This window comes from Equus quagga, chromosome 7, assembly GCF_021613505.1.
Source record: "Equus quagga isolate Etosha38 chromosome 7, UCLA_HA_Equagga_1.0, whole genome shotgun sequence".
Lineage (NCBI taxonomy): Eukaryota > Metazoa > Chordata > Mammalia > Perissodactyla > Equidae > Equus > Equus quagga.
In genome coordinates, this window is record NC_060273.1 from 45,468,402 (window position 1) to 45,488,100 (window position 19,699).

The 19,699-nt window shown below is 57.6% G+C and overlaps 1 protein-coding gene across 1 annotated transcript in view; it reads left to right on the forward strand.

Moving 5' to 3' along the window:
- ADAMTS2 (ADAM metallopeptidase with thrombospondin type 1 motif 2) overlaps positions 1 to 19,699 on the forward strand; it is a 215,476-nt gene that overhangs the window by 172,508 nt on the left and 23,269 nt on the right. Inside the window, exons 11-17 of the mRNA XM_046667680.1 lie at positions 5,342 to 5,487; positions 9,197 to 9,372; positions 10,547 to 10,680; positions 15,167 to 15,290; positions 16,348 to 16,428; positions 18,172 to 18,338; positions 19,333 to 19,492. Of these exons, the coding sequence (XP_046523636.1) occupies positions 5,342 to 5,487; positions 9,197 to 9,372; positions 10,547 to 10,680; positions 15,167 to 15,290; positions 16,348 to 16,428; positions 18,172 to 18,338; positions 19,333 to 19,492 (988 nt within the window). The remainder of the gene's footprint in view (positions 1 to 5,341; positions 5,488 to 9,196; positions 9,373 to 10,546; positions 10,681 to 15,166; positions 15,291 to 16,347; positions 16,429 to 18,171; positions 18,339 to 19,332; positions 19,493 to 19,699) is intronic.

Consider the following 19,699-nt stretch of genomic DNA (forward strand, 5'->3'; position numbering starts at 1 on the left):
GGCGGCGTGGGGCGGCGTGGGGCGGCGTGGGGCGGCGTGGGGCGGCGAGGACTCCGGCCTGGAACTACAACGGCAGGCCCAGAAAGACCCCCGCATCGCCTGAGGTCCCCCACACTGGTCTTAAACTTTGCTTCATTTTAGTCGCTGGCGGAGCTTCTTAAAGATGCAGGTTCCCAGTCCACTGAAGATTTTGGTTTGGAACAAGCATCTGGAATCATTTTTTGTTTATTTTTAATGTTTAAATTATAGTAAAATTCACATAATGTAAAATTCACCGTTTTAGCCACTTTGATGTGTACAATTAAGTGGCTTTTGGTACATTCACAATGTGCAAACCATCACCACTATCTAGTTCTAGAACTTTTTCATCACCCCAAAAAGAGGCCCTATTGAGCAGTGACGCCCCATTCCCCTCCTCTCTCCAGCCCTGCAGCCACTAACAGGCCTTCAGTCTCTATGGATTTGCCTGTTCTGGAATTTCATATGAATGGCATCGTACGATTTGTGTCGTTTTATGACTGGCTTCTTTCACTTAGTGTAACGTCTTCACGGTTCATTCGTGGTGTAGCATGTGTCAGAATTTCCTTCCTTTATAAGGCTGAATAATATTCCACCATATGGATAGACTGCATTTTGTTTATCTGTTCCTCCATCGATGGACATTTGGGTTTTTTCCACCTTCTGGTATTTGTGAATAGAGCTGCTATGAATATTTGTGTGTATGTTTTTGTTTGAAGGCCTGGGAATTGGTATTTTTAGGGGTGCCCCAGCTGATTCAGCTGTGCCCCCAGACTTAACGAACTGTTACCAGTCAGAGGTGGGGGGTGTTGCTAATACGCCAGGGACCTGGTGAAGCCAGAACTGATCACATAGCCCTCCTCCCCGCAGGAGCTGGATGGAGGGAACAGGGCCTGGAAGCATTTGCTGTAACTCCAATGGGGAGCTCAGGAATTGCGGAGCTGGAGGGTGAGACTGGCTCAGTGTGCCTTCCTACTGCAGTCCACCCCTCCCATTCACTTCCTCCCAGTCCACCCTGGGCAGAGAGAAGGTGGACGCAGTGGGAGGCAAACCTGCACAGGTGTGCTCGTCCAGAGGTGTGTGGCTGGCCTTCGTCCCACAGGAACCCTGGCCACTGGGAGAAGCAGGCCAAAGAACGCCTGCACCCCCAGCTGACTGATGGGGCTGGTCTGCTGAGGGAGGCGGGCAGATGTAGCCAGAGTGCCTCCTTCTAACAGAAACCACTGGCCTGGCCACAGCCCTTCACTCTTTTTTGGTGGTGGGACCCTTTGTTCATTCAGCCCAGTAAATAAAGTCACCATTTTATGTATTAAAAACAGCATTGTGCTGATTGAGGGCTGGAGCTGCGGCTGGCTCAGCCTGCCCCGGGTCACAAAAGTGTAGGTTAGAAGCTGACCCAGATCAGCATTCTTGGGGTAGGGGGTGTGGGGGCAAAGGGAAAGAGGGTCTCCTGGGGCCTATCAGAATCTTCTGCTGGTGTGCGTTTGCATGGTTCGATATCTTACTTATTATTGCAGTGTAATTTTATATTGGAGAACAATCATCCTTTATTTATCCCTTTCCTGCAAGAAAAATCACAGAGGCAAGGAGAAAGGGGAGTGAGAAGGAAGTAGGGGAAGGTGTGGCCAGGTTAGAGAAATATCAGGGCACCAGATGCAGCATCTCAGGGTCCGGGCTGTGCCCAGCTCCATGCTCAGGCCCTGGCCACAGCCGCCCTGGCCACAGCCACCCTGTCCGGGCTCCTCACTGTCCACACTCTACAGAGGGTCATCCCAAGCACGCTCTCCCCTCTTGGCCTCCACTGCCGCATCGTACCCCTGCTCACTCATAGTTTTGTGACTCCGCCATTTCCCACAGATGGAACAATCTGTATCTATATTCTGTGTGCTGAGATGACCTGGAGAGAAAGCAGAAAGCACAGAGGAGCCGCTGCCCTCCGCCCTGTAGTTCCACTGTCCGCCGAGGGTGGCACTGTGGGGCCGGGTAGGCGTCGGCAGCACTGAGGATGGGGCTGGCAAGAGCGAGGGCCGTGGAATCAAGGGTTTCTGGCAGGCAGGTCTGGCTGAGAGAGGAGAGATGAGCATGTTGCCCTTGGGTGAACCTGGGGCTGAGGCTGAGGAGGCTCCACGTCACTCAGCTCCATAGTCGTTCATTCATTCATTCATTGCACGTGTCAGGTCCACTCCGCTTCTCTCGGACCTCGCTGTCTGGGGGGTCGACCAGGAGCGTGCAGAGGCAGCGGTGACACAGTGGGGAGGAGAGGGATGGGGTGTGGCCTGTTAGGGAGCTCAGAGAGGCTTCCTGGTCAGTCACCTGGGAGAAGGGTGGACAAAAGTGGGACCAGCATTCCAGGCTGGAATACCACGCTGGGCAGAGCAAGGCTAGGAGGGCTGGGGAGCGTAGAGGAGACGAGCATGATGTTTGAAGACTAGTGTGTTAACAGAACATTTGAGGCATGGTAAAGCCAGCAGATCAGGAGATGATTGCCATTGAGGAAATAGCTGTTCCTTATGCATCCCAACAGGAGGGGCCACACCAGGAAGCACCGTGTGAGTCAGGAGGCAGGGGGAGGCGGGGAGGTGTAGTTTCCACAGAAAGGACCAGAGGAGGCAGGGCAAGCAGGCTTAGGAATAATTTGAATAACTTCAGGGGACTCTAGGGCGTAGGAGCTGCCTGGGGTGATTAGGGCAAGTGGCTGGAGCGCGAGAGCCCCATAGAAGAGGTGGTTGGGGGTGCACTCTGGACTCAGTGCTTTGCATTTGAAAAGCACGCTCCCTAGTGAGTGGTTCGCTATCTCTGGGAATTGGCGAACCCTGGGAGGGGCAGTCCCTCCAGGGTCAGCGGGCTCCAGATGTATCAGAATACAGGAAACAAATGACATGGTTAACACACCTGGCTCCCCAGGATGCTGGAGAGATGGTGGGAGAGAGACAAGGACGGACTGAATTAAAGATAGCCCTTCCTGTGCTTCGGCCATGTGCTGCCCTGTCCAGGGTGCTGGAGGCGTTGTCGGCTCTGCTCTCAGACAACCATGCCCTGTGGCCACATAGCTTGTGCCCAAGACACCCCAGAGGCAGGGTCAGGCCAAGCACAGATGGTCCTCCCACATGCCTCTGCCCCTCAGGCCGGGCTGTTGGGCTGACCTTGCCCTCCCTGTGTGAGCCAGGGTCACTGTGGCGGGCGGAGTGCAGGCCCAGCTGGGTCAGCGATGGCTCCTGCCTCAGTGTGTCTTGGCAGGAAAGAGTCCTCATGTGCTCTCACATTCACATGCACATCCCTCACATTCACATCTTGGGGCAGCAACGCCCACCCTAAGTTTTCAGAAACTCCTTAGAAGGGCTGTTTTAGAGATAGATGCCCAGTGCACAGACCCAGTGACGCCTCTGTGTCAGAACCCACGCTTCCCTGCATAGTTGAGAACTGGCAGGCAGGCAGAGTGACAGGGCCAGCCCAAGGTCTGGGTACAGGAGTTTAAGCCCAGGGTCTCTCCTTCCTCATGGTGTGACCTTCAGCCATCCTTTCCCCCTCTGGCAAGTCACCTAAGAGTCCACATCACTTATCTTCACATCCTGGCCCAGGGTACCTGCTCGGGACTTGCTGGTGGGTGGAGGACAGAAACCCAGGACCACAGCCGTTCAGAAATGCTAAACAAGCATTTCCTAAAAAGAACAGTCTGCCTTTCAGGCTGTCAGACCGACCTGGCAGTGTCCCAGCCTGGGGACAGCAAGAGCCAATGACTAGTCAGGTTGGGGACAACTCTAAAGGCTGGGCCAGCCAGAGCTCTGAGCGGGATCAATGGAGCCCCACGTTGTGGCCGCATCACTGTTCAATGCCTCACTCTCCCCAGAGGCGTTGATCCAAGAGCGCTCCCCAGGAAAATGCCTGCACTCAACCTCTCTGCCGCTGAGTGCAATTTCAGGGAGCCGTGCTCCCTCTCCAGGCCCGAGGTGCTCCCACGTGTCCTCCTGGTTCTGTCTCTCAAGCAAGCCCTTCCTTGCCCCCCTGCTTTGTGCACATCTCTGCTTGGGAGCCCGCCTTGCCTCTTCCTTCCTAACACAGGCCTCTCCCCCCTCCTGATCCACGCGCGCTCCAGGCCTGCCTTTGCCCCAGCCTGAGCCCGCACGAGCCACTGCAGAGGCTGCTGCTCTCTGCATTCTCCTTCCCAGGCTGCACTGTTTCAGTAAATTTTGTTTGCCCTGCAGTGTGCAGCTGCTGATGTTGCCCCTGAGAAGGTTGCAACCTTGGGCAAGTGCACAGCCACTCTGGCCTCACAGCCCCCGACCCCCCACACGGCCCTAGGACAGTGGAATTAGCCAGGCTCTCTTTGTCTCTTTCTCTGATCTTCCTACTAAGCTTCTGGCTGTTCTGTTGAATGTTGGTATCACAATCAATTAGTTTTCACAAGCTGCTGACTGATTGCTGTGTTGTTTTTGATAATGCCCTGGGGTACAACTTATCTACAGTATGACGCTGGTTAAATTCTAGACCCTTCACCGGGGTAGGGTGTTGCCAGTCTTTGAGGCTTGCTCAGAGTCCAGGAGGGATCTTAGCTGCCTTTTCCCTGGTTCTCTTTGTTACACAAAGAGGTCATGAAAAAGTATCCCGTTAGAACTGCAGAAAAGTTGTGTCAGTCAATCGATTTGAAAAAAATCACTGTCCTCTGTTTTTGGTTGTTTGCGATATTGGTCAGTTTTTAATTTTTTGTGATGTATTTTTTATTCTAAATCAACATTCCATTTTATACCTAATTTGTATTTTTAATTTTGCAATTTTCTCCTTCAAGTGGGCCCTAAATTGTCTAAGCTTCCTCCCCGTGGGAGGAAGGGGCAGTGTGCTCAGACTCAAGCTGGAGAATTGTGTTCTGCACCCCAGCGTTCTACTGACTGTATTCGTGAATTTTTACCATGTCAGCATATCACCTGTCCTTCATTTCCATATTTCCTTTAAATCGCCTTTTTTACTTAAACAAGTAGATCTTGTATGTCTCTGAAGTCACTGGCTTGATGTGCCACCTCCATCTTTATGAATGTCCCCTGTGGGCACACTGTCTCCACCTGGAGACAGGTGTGGGGCAGCATGTGGCTGGGGGGACAGAGGAGGCTGGACAAGGTGCCAAGGACGGTGGGAGGCCCAGGCGGTGGTTGGGGCCAGCTGGGTGGGCCAACACCTCCCTGGGCCTCCTGACAGGGCTCTGAGCATCTGGGGGCATCTAGGGCCAGCTTGGCTCGTGCCTCCAGAGCCAGGCGGTCGTCACAAGCACTGCAGGCTGAGGGAGTGGGGAGAATGCAAGCGGTGGGTCAGGGAGTAACCGTCTGTCTTTCAGCACTGCTTTAAAGGACACTGCATCTGGCTGACGCCTGACATCCTCAAACGGGACGGCAACTGGGGTGCCTGGAGTCCATTTGGCTCCTGCTCACGCACCTGCGGCACAGGTGTGAAGTTCAGGACCCGCCAATGCGACAACCCACAGTGAGTTGGCCCTGATATTTCCCAAACTTCCCAGGTGGGAGCTGCAGTCCCTGAGGCCCCTCGCTAGCCCCCTGTCCTGCAGGGCCCCTCCGGCCACACATTGGTCCTGGAGAGGTTACGAGGGCAGACAGCCCTGGCCCCTCTTCACCCTCCCTGGGAGGAAGCTGAGATTCAGAGAAGGGAGGGCTCAGGCTCCCTGGCCACATGGCCTGCAGAGGGCTGAGCTAGCCCTGGAGACCTGGAAACCTGGCCTCCTGACCCCCGGCCTGGGGCCGTCGCCCTCCCTGGCCAGTGCCCTACTCTAAACACTGCCTCGCTCTGCCTTGCTTGGTTGAGGGTGCCAAGGATAGAAGAGGGAACAGAGACCAGGAATTGGGGACAAGGCAGGGGGCTTTCTGGGGCCCCAGGACACTGAGCAGGGGAACAGCTGTTCCCATCAGGCAAGGGGCAGGAGCAGTGACATGCCACCTGTGCCCAGCTGCCTAGGAGAGAGACAGCCTGGAGAGGCTGCCTCCATGCCCACCAGACTCCCCCTACCCACACTCCCTGTCCTGCCTCCAGTGCAGGCGCCAGGGCCTATGCTGTGCTGTCCTTCCCAAAAACCCCTCATTCCCCCACTGCTCTGCCCAGCACCACTTTCATATTCATGCCGGGGCCACTCCTGCCTGAACCCTTGGCCTTGGCCTTGCCTGGTTCAGTGCCCATGGCGGGTGGGCGGGAACCAGAGGGCCCAAGCCCTGGGCACCTGCAGCCCAGGTGACTCAGTTAGCACCCTGGGCCTCAGGCAGCCTGCCCTGTGGGGTTGTTGTGGGTGCACGTACAGTGATGTGAACAGGGCCTGGTGTGCAGGAAGAACCCCCCAGACGGCAGCTCGCGCTGCTCCTCCACCTGCCCAGAAGAGTCCCCTCAGCTACTGGGAGACATGTGCCCTTTTTCTTTCTTTGGGCTGTCTAGTGTTTTAAAGATTTTGATTTACATGAAAGTATTAAAATTTGGAATTTCACATAAAAAAACAAACCAGATTTCCACCTTCCAAACTGGGCGCCATAGCAATGTCAGGCCCAAATACAGGCTGGTGGGTGACTCAGGCTGCCCTCTCATGGGCAGCCCCACCCAGCCATGTTCACTCACCTCCTCCACCCACCTGGACCCCCTAGATATTTGAGTTGGGGCCCTAAGCCCTAAGCCACAGGCTCATCACACTTTCTTGGCCCCTGCCAGTCTCAGCAGAAAGTGTCCGTGACTTTCTGTGCGTGTGTGGTTTTTTGGGGGACACAGGTCTCTAGCTTCACGTCAGCTTTTCAGAGGCACCTATAACCCCCAAATTTAAGCCCCACAGGTATCTGGGGCCTGTCCAGACAGGCTGCGACCCGGTCTCTGCGGCAGCTCCGGCGCTCTGCTCCTTCAGGCTGCTGTACTTTTTCTTGCCAGATCCTGAACTGGCCACTGGGCAGCCAGAGGGGGCGGCAGTCACCCCTCTGGGGAAAGGGCTCTAGTCCACATGGGTGGGGAAGGGACCCATGACCCAGGGTCCAGAGGTGGGAAAGCCCACACCTCAGGGACACCTGTGCTTGGGGCCGGCCGCCCCAGCTCGAGCCTGGAGAACTCTTCTCCTGCTTCTGACCAACTCCTGTCCGAGGGCTCCGGGCCGCTGTCCCAGCCAGGTCCAGAGGCAGGAAGGGGCCCACGTGCCCTGCCGCTGGGTCCCCTCAAGCACCCCTGGGGCTATTACACTTTTCTCAGGATGAGATTGACTGAGCGACGCGATTGGTCTCTGCTGCTCCTTCCTGTGCGGATGGAGGAACTTGAGTCCAAGGTGCACAGTGAGCAGATCTGGCCTAACAGGTTCTGGGCCTCATGCCTGATACTGGGCTTTTGGGGTCCAGTGGACTCACCCTCAGGCCTGGCCTGGCTCAAGGGTTGGGGGGCTTCCATGTTCTGTGTCTCCCCACCTGCACCCTCTAGGTAGTTTTTACCCCTCTGCTGAACCAGCCTCTGTGGTGGTAGTAAGGGACAGGCACAGCAGTGACAGGAGCAAAGCTGCCAAGACTGCCTGTGAGCCCGTCTGTTCATGAAGCCCGTCAGGCCCGGATCGGGGGGGTGGGGGGCGACCACTGCCAGCGCTCCCTCCACGTCAGGGGCTGTCGGCAGGGGTGCGGCTGCGCAGAGCTGTAACGTTGTTTCATTCCTTTACACTGGGGTCAGTCGGAGACACGCGGCTGTAGTGCCCAGAGCATTTCAGAGCTCACAGGCTCCACGTGGCCTCTTTGTCAGTGACCCCCATGGGCCCCACAGGCCCCCCTCTCACGCGCTCTCTAGGTGATGCCAGCTGGACCTCACACTGCCCATCTTTAGCTCGTACTCCCTGTGCTCTCTTTGGCTTTTCCTGTGACACTGGGGCCAGAGGGAAGACGGCCGCCTGCTCACTGGATTGAGTTCCCTCCGTGTTCTTTGCTCCCCCCAACTCTTATGATTGCACAACTGCAGTCTCTAGTGTCTAGCTCTTCGCTTGCTCTCCCCCCCCCCCCCCCCCCCCCGGTCTCCAGCTTGCGTTCAGTTGTGGAGTTAGCACAGATTTCCTTTCGAAGTAGTACGCCTCCTGCCTGGGCTGGCCAGCAGCTCCAGGGACAGCCTGGCTCCTTCCTGCTATTTCCCAGACTGTTGCTGCACAGATGCCCCTGGGCTCCCGCACCTGCGCGCAGGCCTGCACCCCCTTCTGGTGATGCCCTTGTTGTACTGTCATTTACTGTGGTCCCATCAGTGATCAGTGGTGTAAATCTCAAAGTTGCCGTTTCCCTCATCCTCCCCACCAAACACTGAGGTCTCTTGTTTCTTCCTCTCCAACTGGTTGTTTCCACCGGCTTCCCTCGAGAACGTGGTTCTGTGCTGGGCCTCACAGGTGCGACTCCTTTCTTCCCCACTCTGCAGCGCACAGCAGCAGCAGCCACCCCATGACGCAGGCAGAGCACGACTTTTGTCCAAGTCTCAGGTGCAGTGTTGGGTCCTGCTCGGCTCTGCCACACCTGGCAGATGGCGACACAGAGGCCCCCAGCTGCTTTCAGGGCCCTGGCCTGCTGTGTCCCACCACCCTGCCTGCCAGAGGCATCTGCTGGCCCGCAGCCCGGCCTTTGCTGTGGGGTTAGTGCTTGGTGGACTGGTGTGTTCTCAGTGAAGTGAGGGAGTTACAGAAACGCAGTCTGCGTTCTCTGAGCTGGGGAAGCTGGTGGGGGCACTCCACTGTGTGCCTGCCGCTTGTGAAGAACCTGTGCTGAGGGGTTCCACCATTTCAGAATTGCTCTGAGTTCCTGCCATGTGTCAGGCACAGGCCCAGGCCCGGATGCAGAGGAGACTCACCCAGCTCTTCCATCCTGGGGCTTACGGCCAGGGGTGGAGGTGCAGAACCTAAACACCCGGTCACAGCCTGCTCTTGGTTCACGGTCACAGCAGCGGGAGCTGGGGGCCCAGGGGCCTGGAAGATGCTCCTTCCCACGGGCCCGAGGAACATGACCAGCCCATCTTACTTAATGCTCAGGCCTGGGAGGCGGGGGATGGCGGGGCCTGTGGCTGGGGCAGGGCCGGGCTAGGTCCCTTCACTCAGCAGAGCGTCCCCTCTGAGATTCAGGGACGCCCCTGAACCCCACGAGAGGTGCCTCAAGTGCTGGCCTCTCCCTGGTGGCACCAAACTGCAGGCCTTTGCTTCCTCTTCCAGCCCGGCCAACGGGGGCCGCACCTGCTCCGGCCTCGGCTACGACTTCCAGCTCTGCAACCCGCAGGACTGCCCCGACGCCCTGGCCGACTTCCGCGAGGAGCAGTGCCGGCAGTGGGACCTGTACTTCCCGCATGGCGACGCCCAGCACCACTGGCTGCCACACGAACACCGGGACGGTGAGCTGGCATGGGGGCCGAGTGGGCACTCTGCGCGTCCCTTCCCACTGAGGCTGCACGGGCAAGGCTGCCGGCCACCCTGGGCTGCCAGCAGAGCCCACCCTGGCCCCTGTGGCTGCCAGGGCCACTCCTGGGCTGGGGCCCGGGGCATGGCAGGACTGCAGTTAGAGGAGTCAGGAAGAACCTGGCCCAGGGTGCTGGGAGAGGGCCCTGCTGGAGGCTCCCGCAGTCACCACCAGTGGACGAGGCTGGGGCTTTGTGGTCAGGACATCTCAGGGTTGGGGTGGACCCTGCCGAGGAATCAGGCCGCCTCTAGCCTTCTCATCTCTCAGCGGGAGCTCTCAGCTCCAAGTGTCAGAAAGCATGACTGGATCTGGTGGCAGCATTAAAGGCCTTCCTTGGTTCCTGGGCTGAAAAGTCCGGGAACTCCGACACGATAGTGTTCGTACCCCATTCGGGTCCTCACCCCCTTCATGATGGCATTCTAAACACAAGTTGCTGTCCCTTCCAGGCACTGGGCAGGAAAGGGTGGCAGGGGCCGCGGCCTGCTCAGTGCTGGAGGTGCTGCCGGAGCAGACAGGGCCCTCCCTCTCAGAGGGAGGCTGCAATCTGGTGGGCAAGGTAGATGCTCGTCAAATGATGGCCCAGTGTGTTTTAGGACCTCAGAAAATGCTGAGATGGGGAGGTGCCAGGGACCCGAGACTGAATCAAGGGGCATCTGGCCTTATTCAGGGTTTCAGAGAAGGCGACAGAAAAGGGTCTTCGGGCGAAGACCTGGAAAACAGCCATGTGCCATTGCTTCCTTGTGTCGGGATCTCTGGGCGGGGCCTTGGGGATCTGAGACACTGCTGCACCTATAACAGCCTGGCTCCGCTGGGACAAGCTCCTCCTAAATCTGACGCCCCAAGCTCCAAGGCCCTGAGACAGTGACACAAGGGGTGGTGGTCGCCTGCCCCAGGGCAGGTGCATGGGGCGGGGGGTGGGGGGGGGGGGGGGGGGGGGGGGGGGGTCCCCTCCCCCGGGGGGGGGGCACGGGTTGGGGGGGGCAGGAATCCATCTGAACACCCTCCTGGGAGTTTCTCCCTCACATGGTGCTTCTCTCGAGTGAACTAGGGAAGGAAGGCAAGTGGTGCGGCTGGCACTGCTCGCCGACCCCCCGCCGCTCCCCTTCCAGCCAAGGAGAGATGCCACCTCTACTGCGAGTCCAAGGAGACCGGGGAGGTGGTGGCCATGAAGCGCATGGTGCACGATGGGACGCGCTGCTCCTACAAGGACGCCTTCAGCCTCTGTGTGCGTGGGGACTGCAGGGTGAGTGCCACGAGCGCCGCCACGGCCCAGGGACTCCGCGTCCTGGGGTTGTTGGGAGGAATTGCTGAGGTTAAGCATGCAAAGTGTTGGAACAGCACCTGCCGCAGGGCCGGCTCTCAGCAAATGTCGGCCTACCCCTCCCTGTGCCAGCAGTTCTCAGACTTGGTGTGGCTGAAGTCACCGGGGGAGCTTGGGGGCTGCACCTGAGAGACTCAGGTCAAGGCTGGGCTGGGAGCATGAATTTCACGAGCTCCCCAGGTGATTGCTTGTGAGGCACTGCCACGTCCTTGCACTCCACTGGGCACTGGACAGCTGCTTCTTTTTTTTTTCCTCCGCAGTGCGTAGTTGTATATCCTAGTTGGAGTTGTTCTAGTTCTTCCATGCGGGACGCCGCCACAGCATGGCTTGATGAGCAGTGTGCAGGTCCACACCCAGGACCCAAACCAGCGATTCCCGGGCTGCCGAAGCAGAGTGCGTGAACTTAACCACTTGTCCACAGGGCCGGCCCCCAGACAGCTTATTCTTGATCAGGGTGGCCCACTGTCTGTCTCGTTGGTGTGGCTCTGTAGAAACGCCCTGCTGTGTTTTCCATTATTCTTACATCTTTGGCTTCAATCTTAGGCTGTCACAAGAAATAACTGTGGGACAACTCAGTATATGATAATAACATGAGCACCGACTCGCCCCCTGCCAGACTCCCTAGAAACAACTGGAACCCCCTGTAGAGTTTGTGTAGACAGGACTGACCGTAGGTGTCACCGAGGCTGCCTCTGTCTCACCTTCCTGAGAAGTGGGCATCCTCAGGATGTCTCTGGCAGAGAGCCTGGCAGAAGGCCACAGGTGCCCTGGAGGAGGAAGGTGAGGCTGGAAGACAAGGAGGCAGGTGCTGGGCAGTTGGGTGCCCTCAGGGCTTCTCTCCGCTCACAGGGCTTCAGTAGGAGCCGAGTGAGAGTGAAGGAGGCTCCTCCACAACACGGCAAATGGCCAAGAGGAGGCTGCTCTGGCTTGAGTCTGGCAGGGAGGCTGGCCACACAGTCTGCTCAGATGGTGAAACCCAATACCCCGAAACAAAGATAGCAGTGTCTCCTTTGTCCCCGCAGGGTTTTAAGTTATGGAGGCAACTGGGTGACAACACAGAGAGACCAATGCCATTGAAAGAAGAATTTATTGCTTCCATTTCCCGAGAAGGGGGCATACTGTGCTGTGCAGGGCCACTCAGGGGAAGCGCCAGATTTGGTCAGGAGGCAGAAAGGAGCAGGGAACTAGGTCCGAGCCTGCATTAGGGTTCCGTGGGAAAGGCAAGGTAGGGCAGGTAGAGGCTGAGGATCGGCCATTGTGAATAATTCCAGTAGACTCCAGGCTATAGGGGTGGTCCCCAGCCTTCGGGTGCCTGGCCTAGGAGGAGTGGCAGGGGAAATACTGGCTTGTGTGAGAGGTGATGAGGAGGACAGTTGGTGGCATTTGTTGGTTTGGTTATGAAAGGTGGGTTCCCAGCATAGCCCTTTGCTGTCTATGAACTGGCCTGCCCTGGGAGGGGCAGCCTCTCCCTGGCCAGCATCACAAGACACAGAAAAAATTTTCAAACATGATTAATATAGGCTGTCAGCATGGAAAACATTTAGTAGTAGAAGTTGCTTTTCATGGCAGCTGTGATGATGGTTGCAAACCCGACAGAGAAGTGAGAGCACTCACGCACCCTGTCAGCGCCAGGGCCATCGCTCTGCTCCTGACACTGGCAACTGGAGAAGACTGGTTAAGCGCCTCATTAAGTAATAGTGATTTTTAATGGGTAACAGCAGGATGATAGATTTTTGCATAAGTAGAAAATATATACAGTTATGTGTCACTTACGTCCTGAGAAATACGTCCTTAGGCGATTTTGTCGCTGTGCGAACATCACAGAGTGTACTCACACAAACTCAGACAGTAGAGCTCGGCTCTATAGTACTAATCCTGTGGGATCACAGTCGTATATGCGGTGCATCGTTGACAAAACATCATTGTGCAGCGCATGACTGTGTATGATCATATTGCAAAAGTCACAAAACAAACGAGACAGAAAAGAAAGATTTAAAAACACACAAAAGACATGGGCAGTAGTGAGATGAAATATATGAGTCCCAACAATGCCTGGGAATGTGAAACTCTTCTTTTAAAAGAATCTAATACTGGGTCAAAAAGCAATACCCTCGTGGATGCTGTCAATTTAGAGAACATCAAAACAATGACTCGGGAAGGTCAAAAGTGAAGCGATAGCAGATGTGTCAGGAGAATAAAGGTGCATGCACACAGCGTACACACACAGCAAGGAATCAAGAGAATCAAGAATTGAATGTGGCCCATAGCTTCTTTTAATAAAGGGCACAATCCACAACCTTGATAAAGTAATGACATGCTCTCAAATATGTCATCTAAAAACTGCTATGAAAAATGGAAAAATTGAAATAAGCCAGCATATTTCCTGATCTCATAGCTCGCCGACTGGCTGTCACAGATCAGGAGGGAGAAGAGCAGCGCCTTACCAGCCCCACGCCCCTCCCTGTGGCAGCCCTGCAGCCTCACTGCCAGCGCCTCCCCCAACCCAGCTGGGACCCAAGTGGGATCACACTGTCAGTCTCCTCTGTTCATGGGGATGGCCAGCCCCAGCCATGCAGAGCTGCCTGGGGACACATGGGCATCCCCAACCTGAGCTGTCCTCGGACCCATTAACCCATTTAATATTTAAAGTGAGATTCCAGGCCAGTAGAAGGACCCTGGGCTCCATTGGCCTCTTGGACTTAGTTAAAGTCTCAGTGCCACATTCCCGCTAGTCCAGCTCAGGCCGCTAGATCTCACACGGTGTCTCCTGAAGGCCCGTCCACGCTTGCCAAAGACAGATGTGCCTGAGCCGGGGCGGTACTTGCCTGGCCTGGATGCTCAGAGATGAGCCGACCACCGCTGCCCAGACAAAAGTGGCTGTGTGAAACCCTCCTCCGGGTGGCAGGCAGGCCTCCTGACTGTGATGGTGACACGTGCTGGTTTTGGGAAGTGGCAGATTTGTGATTTCAGCCCAGGCTTCTGTGCCTTAAAAGACCAATATTTTCCCCCCGACAGTTTATCACATTGCCTTCCTTTGCTAAATTTTTTTTTTTCCTCAGGAATTATTAAAATAAAAAAGAGCATTTCATTTTATTGATTGTTTTTCACCCTGCTCACTTCCAAACATGATTCAAAGGCTTATGATCACATATAGGTCAATAAAACCCAAAGATTGTTAAACTCTATGCACACATTCAAAAATCACGCATGGAGGCTGGCCTGTGGCACAATGGTTAAGTTTGCACGCTCCACTTCAGTGGCCCAGGGTTTACAGGTTTGGATCCTGAGTGTGGACCTATGCACCACTCATCAAGCCATGCTGTGGTGGTGTCCCACATACAAATAGAGGAAGATTGGCAACAGATGTTAGCTCAGGGCCAATCGTCCTCACCAAAAAGAAAAGAAAAAAGGTGCATGAACCTCTGCTCTGTAGCCCCTTCATGGTCTAGAGCCCCTGCCCTCAAAGGTCCTTATAAGACAAAAGTCAGAAACCAAAGAGCAAAGGGAGAGGAAGCAGGTGGTAGGAGGATCTTGAGGAGAGAATTAGCCTGAGCTCCCTGGCAGCCAGGGCAAAGAGGGAAATCTGTAATGCTATGGTGCACTGTAGGACAGGCAGGGAGAGCAGGCAAGCTCAGAGAAGAGCTCTCTTCCCTGCTGAGCTAGGAGAGCGGTGAGTGTGGCTAGTGGTATGAAAGTGGCCTCAGGCAGTGTGCTCAGGGCCATCGACACACAGGGGCTATTCCTAATGGAGCTTCCGTGGCCCTGGGAATGGTGTGCTGCCAGGGCTGTAGAGAGAAAAAGAACCTGAATTTATCACTGCCTCTGCCAGGAGGCCCAGGGCACAGGAACATCCTGGCTCAGTGTGGAATAATTTTTGCTACTGGAATGGGCAGTGTTGAGAAGGTTAGTGGAGAGAATAAAAGTAAAAGTGTTCCCACCAAGTTTTGTTACCTCCTGTCCAGACACCTGAAGACAGACGGAAGAGGACATTATGTTCCTGGGGCCATGAGCGGGCAGGGCATCCAGGCCTCAGCGTCAAGTGGGAGCCTGCAGGGGCCACTGCTGGGCTGCGCTCTGTTGCTGCCCTGGGAGGACAGGGACGTGAGCCAGGACAGTCCTGGCTGTGGCCCTGATTGGGCTGTGCAGGACCCTCTGAGGTCACACTGTCCAGATGAGTGAATGAGGCCCAGTGAGGGGGAGTGGCTGTCCTTGGTGGGTCCCCAGTGAGTGGGCACACAGGATCTGCCTTGCTCCAAAGCCCTGTCTCCTTCCCTTGCGTTGGGAACGGCAAAGGGATGCCCAGACCTGGGCCGCAGAGGGAACAGGTGCTGGGGCCTAGGGGCGCGGGTCAGGCCAGGGCCCGAGTGGGGAGGGGGTCTCACGTACACACTGCACCCTGCCCCCTCAGAAGGTGGGCTGTGACGGGGTGATCGGCTCCAGCAAGCAGGAGGACAAGTGCGGCGTGTGCGGCGGGGACAACAGCCACTGCAAAGTCGTCAAGGGCACCTTCACACGCTCACCCAAGAAGCTTGGTGAGTGCGCTCCTCCCTCCGGCCCCAAGCCGTCCTTGAAGCTCTGTGTGGGTTCAGACTGTTCTGGGGGTGGTCTGGGAGTGTGAGGTGGATAGAGAATCCTAAGTCAGGGACAGCTTGAGCCAGGCTCCAGGGGGCTGGGGAACAGGGAGACTGGGGGCTCTGGTCTCAGGCTCAGGGCAGAGAAGGCTGGGATATAGGCACACAGGGTGGGTCTTAGAAGACTTGATTTGAGGAGAGAGGCCTCAGGAGGACACCCCTCCCCTGCCCTCCAGGGCTGCCCAGCTGCCTGTGGGCCCCTTGCTCCCTGCCCCTCAGCCCCTACCCCCACTGGCTGTCAGTAGGACTCCCCCGGGCCTGGGCTGGTCAGTGCAGCCTGGGGCCTAAGGGCATGGTAGGTCTGTCCCCCATGGGGCTATGGGATGGGCCTGGGGAGCTTGGAGTCCCCTGGCAGATCTGGGCTCTGGGAAGACAGCCCTCTGGGGGAACCTCACTCCAGGGCTGTGCCTCTACCTGGCCCTCCGCCCTCCAATTGGGCCTGCAGACACTGACTGCCCCGCCTCTGTCTGAAATGGAGAGAAGCCGCTTGGCTTTGCCTCTTCCAGAAGAAGGCCATGGAGCAAGCGTGTGGGACTCCACACAGAGCGGGTGCCAGGTGCCAGCAGCTGACCCTCTCCACCTGCCACACGAGAGCTCCAGGGTCTTCAGTTTGCAGATCAAGTGGCTGAGGTCCAGGGAGGCCAGGCAGTTGCTGGGCCTTCCCTCCTACATGTGGCGTCTTAGCTTCAGGCCCGGGCGTGACTCCAGGGCCATCCACAGGATTCCCATGAGCTTTCAGTAGAGGAGGCTCCGTCAGGAGCACCTGGGATTTGAAGATGAGCAGAAGGGCTGTGGAGACACAGCATCTTTCCCGTTGGCCCCTATCTGGGAGGGCAGTCAGAGCCCACGGAACACTGGGGCTCAGGAACTGCCGTCAAGGGCCAGGCCCTCCATGTGTTGCCCACATTCGGGCAGCCTCTCCCCTCATTTGGCTTTGTCTCCCTACATCCCAACAAAGGTTACATCAAGATGTTTGAGATCCCAGCAGGAGCCAGACACCTGCTTATCCAGGAGGCAGACGCCACCAGCCACCACCTGGGTGAGTCTCCAAGCACAGGCAAGGTCACCTCTCCACAGCCTGGCTCTTCTGGGGATGGGCAGAGTGCCCCGGGGTCAGAGGCCTGTCCCTGGCTCAGCCCACCTGGTGGACCTTTCCCCGGGTCACCTCCTGGTGGAGAGGCCAGGGGTTGAGAACAGAGCAGCCACTGTGGACGGACCTGTGTCTAAGACATGCCACACCCCCAGCCCATAGAATGGTGACTCTCTACCTCCCGTCTCAAGGCCAAGGGGGAAGACAGACCCCCCCCCCCCCCCCACTGGAAGGCGGGCAGGGTCTGCAAGCAGCAGAGTGCTGGGCAGCGCCCCCAGCACCAACCAGAGGGCGCTGAGGCCGCTGGAGGATAGGCTCCCGGTGTATTTGCATATATTGAAATTAGTTTAATTTTAAATTCAAGGGATTCTACCTGGAATAGGGATTTCGGACATCCCTTGAAAATTTGGATATTCTATTGACTCTGGGCACCCCTTCCCATGTGGCAGCCCCTGCCTTCGGGACTGTGCTCTCTGTTCCCCACCCTCGCAGGGGCTTCACCCAGCTTCCCTCCTCCCCAAAGGCATCTGGGCCCTACCTCCAAGGTGGTCGTGGGGCCAGAGTCAGAGGGTGATGCCTGCGGTCCCTGGCGGGATCCTGCACAAGTCCCTTCCCCCAGTTTGGGCCCCACCTTCCTCCCTGTGCCCTGGAGGCTGGACTGGGTCAGGAGCTCCCAAACTGCTGCCATCCGGCGCACTCACCGACAACACGTATCAGGCACAGCATCTCTAACATGCATTTTTCTCTCTTCCTTGTTTTAAGAGGAAACTTTATATTACCACCCAAAATCTAAAACCAATACCACTTGCCTTAAATGGAAGGTAAATAGAAAAGCTGATTCCCGAAAAAAAAGACACTTCTACCTAAACGTGTTTCCTGCTAGTAGACTAGTCCCAGGTCCCCTCTCTGCACAAGAGGAGTGAGGGTTAGTGACAAATTGAGGGCCTACTGGCACCCACTGGGGACTCTCCGTGACCAGGACAGAGTCATAGGAGACGTGTTCAGGGAGTCGTTTCTTCACTCGGGGAGCCCGTGGTCTCCGTGCCCTGTCTGTGGCCCCCCTGAAATCACCCCGCAGGCCCCCAGTAGCCGCCTTCCACACTGGGAAGTGTGGGGCTCCCTGACAGCTGGGTTCTCAGCTCCTAGATGCTCTTCGTGGATGCCCAGTGGCCCAAATGTCTCCCCCCCCAGTCAGGTCAGACGTCTTCCGGGGTATGGGCAACTGGTGGGGACCCAGGCCAGGCCCCAGTTACCGAGGGGGTGGGGGGACCCTGCTTTTCAGCTGGACATATGTCCACGCCATGGCAGGAAGCCCGCAGCCCTGCAGCCTGCTGTCCAGCAGATCCCCCGCACCCGGGGGCCGGGGCAGGGAGGGCGGTAGCTCTGAGTGCCTGCTGGGTGCTGCAGTAGCCTGCAGGGAAGCCCCTGAGGGCTCAGCCACTCCCCCGCCCCTGTGCCTTCAGGGCTTGTGGAGCAGACCAAGGAAAGGGCCCTGGGCCGGCCAGAAGGGCATGGTGGAGGGAAATCTAGTTCCACTGAGCAGCAAAAGGCGAGGCGGGCTCCCAAGGCTGTTTGGGCCCCTGGTAGAGGGCAGCTGGGCGAGACGAGGGGCTCTGCTCCCAGCCAGCGTCCCCCGGTGCCCTGACCTCGCCCTGGGCGATCATGGCTGGGGCTGCCTTTTCCCACTCTCAGCCATCAAGAACCTGGAGACAGGCGAGTTCATTTTAAATGAAGAGAATGGCGTGGATCCCGACCCCAAGTCCTTTATTGCCATGGGAGTGGAGTGGGAATACCGGGAGGAGGACGGCCGGGAGACGCTGCAGACCATGGGCCCCCTCCATGGCACCATTACCATCCTGGTAAGTGGAGGCAGGAGCCAGGCCTGCCGCCTCCTGGCTGCCCAGGTCGGGGCAGGTGGCCACTGGGGAAGCGATGGGGGGTTGCCCGGGAGCCTGAGCGTCACTGCGCCTTCGGGCAGGCCACACTCTGAGCGGCCCCTCTGGCCTGCCCTTGGGACCGAGGGTCTCCACCTCTGTGTCGGAGCGAGGAACAGACGGAGCCAAGAGCCGGGGCCCTGCGTTGACCCCCGAGGGACCTCAGGCAGACTCCCCTGTAAGGGTTTTGGTTCCCCCTCTGCATGACCTTCACGGCCACCTTTCATCCTGCTCCTCCATGTCTGCCATCACGTCCAAACCCTGCCACGCCCTGGGAGGACCCATGGGGCTCAGAAGGGTAGCCTGCCAGACCCAGGTCACAGGGACTTTGTCCCCAAGAGGGACTGGGCCCAGGTGTCCTGAGTCCAAGACCACAGGCTCTTCTGGTGATGAGAAGGCAGAGGGGCCTTGATTGGCTAATCACTTTTTAAAAATTAATTTTAGTTGTATAAGTAATATATTTTACTTGTAAAAAATTAAGAGCCTACCGATGAGGCTCAGGTCCTTCAGCCCCTCCGCCCAGGGGAGCGCAGGTGGTTGGGTCAGGCCCCGGGAGGCCCTCAGGGATCGGCCCGCGTCAGCAGCCGCTCCGCGTTGAGAGCCACCTCCCGGCTGCCGGGTGAGGTCCCCACGGCCACGCCAGTGGCGCTCGGCGACCTGTGTGGGTGTCCCCCTGGAAGAAGCGGCCCCTCACAGGGCATTTAGGGCCGTGTTTGTGTGCTTTCGGAGACGGCCGCGGTCTAATGTGCCCCTCAGCGTTGCCAAGCCGCGGGCCGGGGTGGCCTCGCACTGGGTGCCCTCCACGAGCGCTGCGGGCATGGCGGCCCCCGTGTTCTCCGTGTTCGCGGGGCTGCGCGGTACAGCCCTCGGGCCGGGCTCGGGCCGGGAGGGCGCAGACCGTCACGGCGCGGGGGCACAGGTCATCCCACAGGGGGACGCCCGCGTCTCGCTGACCTACAAGTACATGATCCACGAGGACTCGCTCAACGTGGACGACAACAACGTCCTGGAAGATGACTCCGTGGGCTACGAGTGGGCCCTGAAGAAGTGGTCCCCGTGCTCCAAGCCCTGCGGCGGAGGTGAGGGCCTTCTGCTGTCGGCCCGGGCTGGGTGCGGCAGGTGACCCAGGGGCCCGGTGAGCGGAGCCGGTGGGGGGCCAGGGAGGCCACAGCAGTGACCTTCCCTGGGTGGACGAGGGCCCAGCCCAGCCTGGGAGCGGCACTGTGGCGGGAGGGGCAAGTAGGAAGGCCAAAGGCCGCCCGAGGGGCGCGTGGGCGCGGCGGCAC